The 6,081-nt window shown below is 53.2% G+C and overlaps 1 protein-coding gene across 1 annotated transcript; it reads right to left on the bottom strand.

The window, feature by feature from the left end:
* Positions 1–1,594: 1,594 nt before the first annotated feature.
* COPE (coatomer protein complex subunit epsilon) lies at positions 1,595–5,730 on the bottom strand. The gene is made up of 6 exons (XM_029963908.1): positions 5,607–5,730; positions 5,175–5,256; positions 4,055–4,210; positions 2,986–3,054; positions 2,357–2,431; positions 1,595–1,911 (listed from the first exon to the last, which is right to left on the bottom strand). Exons 1-6 carry the CDS (start codon positions 5,657–5,659, stop codon positions 1,864–1,866), a joined length of 483 nt encoding a protein of 160 aa, XP_029819768.1. The 5' UTR covers positions 5,660–5,730; the 3' UTR covers positions 1,595–1,863.
* Positions 5,731–6,081: the final 351 nt, after the last annotated feature.

The raw sequence follows: 6,081 nt of genomic DNA, 5'->3' as shown, positions 1-6,081 counted from the left end.
ACAATGCGGCCGCTCCGCTGGAGGACGGGCTGGAGAGAACGGGCTGGAGTCGCTCCAGGAGCGAGGGACGGGGATAAATAGCGACGTTTCGGTCGCAGGAGGTGATGGAAGGCTGGAGAAGCGCCCAGGGGCACCTTTGGGGTGGTCGTGGGGTTGGAAGGTGCCCGCAGCCCCTCGGCAGCCCCGTCCAACAACACAGAGCTGCTCCGGGTTCAAAATCCCGGACTAAACCTTAAACTGCCTGACCAAACCTTGAAAATCCCAGACCAAACCTTAAAATTCCTGGACCAAACCTTAAAAATCCCACACCAAGCCTTCTCCTTTCAATGTTTTTTTCACCCTCCACCATGTTTGGTTTTTGTTTTTTTTTTTTTTTTTCATTTAATACACGAAGGGAAATGTTTCTCCAGGTTATTTTTTGCCCCTTCCTCTCAGCACCAGCCCTGCAGGAGCCCTGGAGGATCAGCAGCAGCAGATCCACCCCTTCCTCACAGAGCTGACCAGGTGTGTCCCCCGTGGGCCACCACAGCTCAGTTTGGGCACCTGTAGCAGTTTAAGGGGCTGGAATAACAAGATGCAGCTGTAGGATGCAACACACCCTCCCCAAAGGTCACCCCCCAAGAAAGACTGAATGTCACCTCCATCATCATCACAGGCACCATCGAGCTGTAGCTGGAACCAGCTGACAGGGAAAGGAAAAGACAAGCTAGAAATGAGTTTAATCTCATTTTGAGTCATCCAGGTTCCCCCTGGAACCTCTCCTTGCTCTGGGAAAACACAAACTGGTTCCCCTCAAGGTCCCACCGTGTCCCCCCCGGCTCCTGCTCTGCCACTTGCTTTTATTGTTTACATTTTTAAGTCAATTTATCATGGCCCATCAAGTGGGGACGGGCTGCCCTGAGCACACAAGCCCCTTTCAGGTCTCCCTCAGACAGCTCCACAAAGGGAACATTCATCCCAGGCCGGGCCATGAATAAACCCCTCACTGAAAGGAGCTGCTGAGCCAAGGGAGGGGACAAAGGGCCCTTTCAGGGCCAGCACGGCCAGGGGGGCACGAAGGAAGCTCCCTGGGACACACATTTACAGTGCAACCCCCCCTCCTCCCCCTCCCCAAATGATAATTCCCGAGATGATCCCAAATATTCCAGGGCAGGAGGGCCCAGCTGAGGGTTCCAAGGCTGCAGAGTCTGGTGGGTGGGACACAAGGATGAGCCCAAGGCCACGATCCCAGGGTTGTGTCCCAGGACACTTCCAGCTCCCCACGTGCTCCAGGAGGGATGCCCCAGCTCCAGGACACATGTCCTGGCTCCAGGACACTCCTAAGGCTCAGGCTGAGCCTATTAGGGCAGGATTAGTTTTATTGTGGGAGTTTTCCCCTCTCACCAGCAGTAAAACCCCCCCAGCCAGGGATCCTTCTCCCAGGGGAGGCTGAAGGTACAGGAGTTGTGGTGGGATGGACTGAAGGAAGATCCATAACTCAGGATTGATCCAGGTGCTGAGTGCAGGTGCTTAAAACCTTCACACTCTCCCACCTTCAAACCCTCGGTCCTGGAGTGGAACCACCAGAATTCCAGAAATTACAGGGGCACAGAGATCCAGAGGAGGCTTTATTAGGAATGTTCAAGGTGCCAGGGTTGCACCCTCCTGATCTGCACGGGAGCTGACCCAGAGTTCAGGGCCCGGGGGAGGCTTCGAGCCCCCAAAATTCGGGTGCTGGACACAGGCACAGCCCCACCCCTGCTGGAGCACCAGGGTGAGGTGAGGCCAGGCTGGTCTGCAGAGGGGATTTTCCATGTTCCAGAGGGCATTTTCCATGTCCCAGGGAGGATCTGAACAGGAAGCCCAGTGCCCAGGGCTGGTCCCTCAGGCACTGGGTGCGTACTGCAGGGCCAGCCGGTCGAAGTCGTTCTCCTGCAGGCAGAGGCAAAAACAAAGGAATAAATCCAAACTTCCTTGGGAATCTGATAAAACTCTGCCTTAACTGAAGAGAACAGCTCACTAAGTCCAGGGGAATTCCAGGAAACGAGATCACCTGCACTGATTTTTTTTCAGTTTGCTTCATTTTCCCTCTCCCCAAATTCTATTTGATGTCTGGAATTCCCTCCATTTAATGTTTCATGGCAACAAACTTCCACTTGGATTAAGAACCTGTTCCTCACATGGTCAGGTACATCCCACCTGGCTTGTGCTTCCCAAAAGTCTCTCCCAAGGGCTGGAAAATTTAACTCAAGAGTGACAGGGCAGGGACAAGGAGCTGCCCCCTCAGGCCAGGACTCAACGGCCCCATCACAACTGGATCTGAGGCCCAATAAATTCAACTTCATATCATTTATTTCTATCCTGTTCTGTTCTATACCTTTGCCTGATACTCCTTGATGAAGGGGTGGTTTTTGTGAGCATCTTTCAGCTGTGACAGGTAACGATTCGTGACCTGCTGGGGGGAAAAAACCAAAGTTAAATGTTCAAATAACAGGAGGAAAAGCCAAAAGTGCAACAAATCACCCCTCAAAGGGTTTGTTCACAGCCAAAAACCTGCTTTTCTCAGTGTCCCCCACGTCAGCAGCCCCAGTGAAAACCAGTAAGATCTTTTAAAACCAGTCAGACCCGCAGGCCCTTAATAAATAATAAAATAAAACACCCCTAAATAAATTATAAAATACTTAAAAATAAACCTGAAATCGTGGGTTTAAGTGAAAAGAAAAATCAGCAGGAGCTGAGCTTAGAACTCAAGTGATTTCTTTCTGCCCAGGCCTTCCTCTCAATGTCATGGAATGGTTTGGACCTTAAAGATCATCTAATTCCAAGCCCTTCCGAGGGCAGGGACATTTCCCAGGTTGCTCCAAGCCCTGTCCAAACCTGGCCCATGTCCTCTGTATTTCCACAAACTCTCCTTTAGGGGTGTGAGCTCCCCACCCCCAGAACTATTCCCAGATCCTGCTGGGGACACACAGAACTCCCAAAAAACTCCGACAAACGCGGCCTCACCTCCGGAGCCTTTCCCAGGTGCTGTGAGAGCACCACGAGGTTCAGGAGGGTCTCAGGGTGGCCACTGTCCTGCAAGGAACAACAGCCACTGAGTGCTGGGATCCACAGCCTGCAGGGAACAGCCCTGCCCAACCCCCTGCCCTGGGAATGGGAACAGGGACGGGCACCAGGACGGACAAGGGATGGAGGGACAGGAGCAGGGAATGGCTTCCCAATGCCAGAGGGAGGGTTAGGTGGGATAGTGGGGGGGAATTCCTCACTGGGAGGGTGGACACGGGCTGGGATGGGTTTCCCAGAGAAGCTGTGGCTGCCCCTGGATCCCTGGAAGTGTCCAAGGCCAGGCTGGGGCAATTTGGGATAACGGGAAGTGTCCCTGCCCATGGCAGGGGGTGGAACTCCATGACCTTCAAGGTCCTTCCACCCTAAACCATCCTGGGATTCCACCTTCAACCAGCCAGGGATTCCAACCCAAACAATCCTGGGATTCTACCCCAAATTATCCTGGGATTCCACCCTAAACCATCCTGGGATTCCAGCCCAAACCATCCTGGGGTTCCACCCCAAATTATCCTGGGATTCCACCCTAAACCAGCTAGGGATTCCACCCCAAACCTTCCTGGGATTCCACCCTAAATCATCCAGGGATTCCACCCTAAATCATCCTGGGATTCCAACCCAAACCATCCTGGGGTTCCACCCCAAATTATCCTGGGATTCCACCCTAAACCAGCCAGGGATTCCACCCCAAATTACCCTGGGATTCCACCCTAAATCATCCTGGGATTCCAGCCCAAACCATCCTGGGATTCCACCCTAAACCAGCCAAGGATTCCACTCTAAATCATCCTGGGATTCCACCCCAAACCAGCCAGGGATTCCACCCCAAACCATCGTGGGATTCCACCCCAAATTATCCAGGGATTCCACCCCAAACCACCCTGGGGTTCCACGATCAGCCCCACCCTCAGCGACACCGATCCCTCCACTGGCATTTCCATGAATTTTCCCGGTGAAAGCCCCCTCTGCTCTCCCCAGCACCCCCCTGAGAGGTGGCAAGAGCAGGCAGTACCTTGTCCAGGGCCTCCTGGAGAACTCCCTCGGCGTCCTCCCACTTGCCCTGGGCCATGTAACAGGCAGCCTGCCCGTTCAGCAGCAGCAGGGTGGGGGAACACTTGTCTGCCATCTCTTGGAAAATGTAATAAGCATCTTGGAGCTTCTCCCCACCCTGCAAAACACCCCCAGGCTCATCACCTGCTGCCAGGAAGCCCCCAGAACCTTGAAGCACCGGGGGCAAAGTTAATTTCTAAAGGTTACAAAGGGAAATCCTGGAGCACCAACACTCCCTGATCCCTGTGATCTCCTGCACCACAACACAGCAGCCAGAGCAGATCAAAGAAATGCATAAATATTAAATATTAAGAACCACTTAAATGATCAAATGAGCCAGGCTTGTCTTCAGAAAGGAAAAAAAACCAACAAAGTCACTTCAAAAGAACCACTTCACGTGTCTGACGTAACAAAGGAGGTGAAATGAGGTTCTTATGATTTTTTTTTTTATAATTAAACACCTGGGTTTCTCAAAAGGTTCTCCATCCAGGAAGGTTCTAGATCCAGGAAGGTTCTACATGCAGTGGCTGCTCCAGTTGGAGGTGGGATTCCTCATGGAAACCAAGACCTTGAGGAAAATCCAGCCACACACTGATTCAAGGCCAGGGCTACACATGAGAGGTTTCACACCAAAAACCAAGTGAACTCCAAAAAGAAATAGTTTTGATGGTCCAACAGGTTGTTTCCTGTGCAACCTTGGACTTCAATGAATTTTAGGGGTTTTATTTTCAATCTGGCCTGCCAAGCTGAATGTTCTGATTCACAAATGTGCTTAAGGACAGGCTGCTCTAAGCACAGGAAGATGCTTTTTTCTTGGAGCCTGGGAAGCAGGAGCAGAGCATTCCCACCCTGGGATGTCTGGGGGGTTATTTAACTGTGGTTCAGCTCCTCCTGTGAGGAGGAAGAGCACCAGACCAGCCGGTGGGTTTGTGAAACCAACCCCCCCCCAAAATGTTCTGTGTGTTAAAAACTCAGCCCTGGGTGTTCTGCTGGAACCAGGACGTGAAAAGAGCCCCCAGGAACAGGAGCTGTCGTGGTTTTTTGGGGGCTGTAGGTCAGGGATCCCTGTCCCAGGTACCCACCACGGCCAGGTTCACCCAGGCAGTCGCCAGCTGGGTCAGAGTTGCATCCTCATCCTGCTCCTGCATCTTCTTCAGCTCCTTCCTGCAGGAGATGGAGTCACACCAGAGAAAGAAAACAACTCCTCTAAGACCCAACCAAAGGGCTGTGGTTTCTCCTCCCAGCTGGGAACGTGACAAACCCCTCAATATTTCACTGGAACAATCCATGAGACACTTCCCTGTTTTACTTCCCCAGAGATTCCCACCACGTCCTGCTGAAGGGAAGACCCAAAACCTCGAGGTCCAGCCCTGCCTTTGGCCATTCCCAGCTCTGGTTTTGCAACTTGAGGAGCAAAACCACCCGTGGTTGTGTCACTGCAGGAGCTGGATTTTCCCTCCCTCGAGGCTCTTCCCACACAAACACCACCAGAGAGCAAAGGGAGACAAACCCACCGGGCCAGGTCGAGCCTGTCGAGCTTCAGGAGGATCTGGATCATCATGGCCATGCTGGAAGGAACAAGAGAACAGGGATTTCCACAGCTGGACTCCAGGATCCTGCTGGGATCCAGCTCAGGGGGTTGTAGGATGAGGCCCTGGAATGGATCTCCCAGAGGAGCTGTGGCTGCCCCATCCCTGGGAGCGTCCCAGGCCAGGTTGGACACACTGGTGGATGATTTTTAAGGTCTTTCCAAGCCAAATCACTGTGTGATTCCCTGGGCTGAGCCTGGGAGGCTGCTCCCAGCTCCCTCCCTGCCACACTGCCCATCTCAGCAGCCAGAGCCTGCCAGGATCCATCCCCAGGCTCCCACATTCCCAGGGGAGCACCAAACCCCTCCAAAGCCAAACCCCTGAGGAGCTTCCTGGTGCTCCTGAGGCTCCTCTGAGCCAGGCCAAGGCCCAGCCAGGGCCACCCTGCCCTTCCTGGGGC

The sequence above is a fragment of the Manacus vitellinus genome, unplaced genomic scaffold, assembly GCF_001715985.3.
Source record: "Manacus vitellinus isolate BGI_N305 unplaced genomic scaffold, ASM171598v3 scaffold_64_pilon, whole genome shotgun sequence".
Classification (NCBI taxonomy): Eukaryota; Metazoa; Chordata; class Aves; order Passeriformes; family Pipridae; genus Manacus; species Manacus vitellinus.
This window is presented reverse-complemented; position numbering and strand designations above follow the sequence as displayed.

What these genes read in the sequence shown, in the direction of transcription:
- COPE (XM_029963908.1), bottom strand. Translation starts at nt 5,659, where the DNA reads ATGGCCATGATGATCCAGATCCTCCTGAAGCTCGACAGGCTCGACCTG. An exon ending in TCCAGGAGGCCCTGGACAAG is followed by an intron (nt 3,055 to 4,054) that starts GTACTGCCTGCT and finishes TGTTCCTTGCAG; the next exon opens with GACAGTGGCCACCCTGAGAC. An exon ending in ACCTGGGAAAGGCTCCGGAG is followed by an intron (nt 2,432 to 2,985) that starts GTGAGGCCGCGT and finishes TCCCCCCAGCAG; the next exon opens with GTCACGAATCGTTACCTGTC.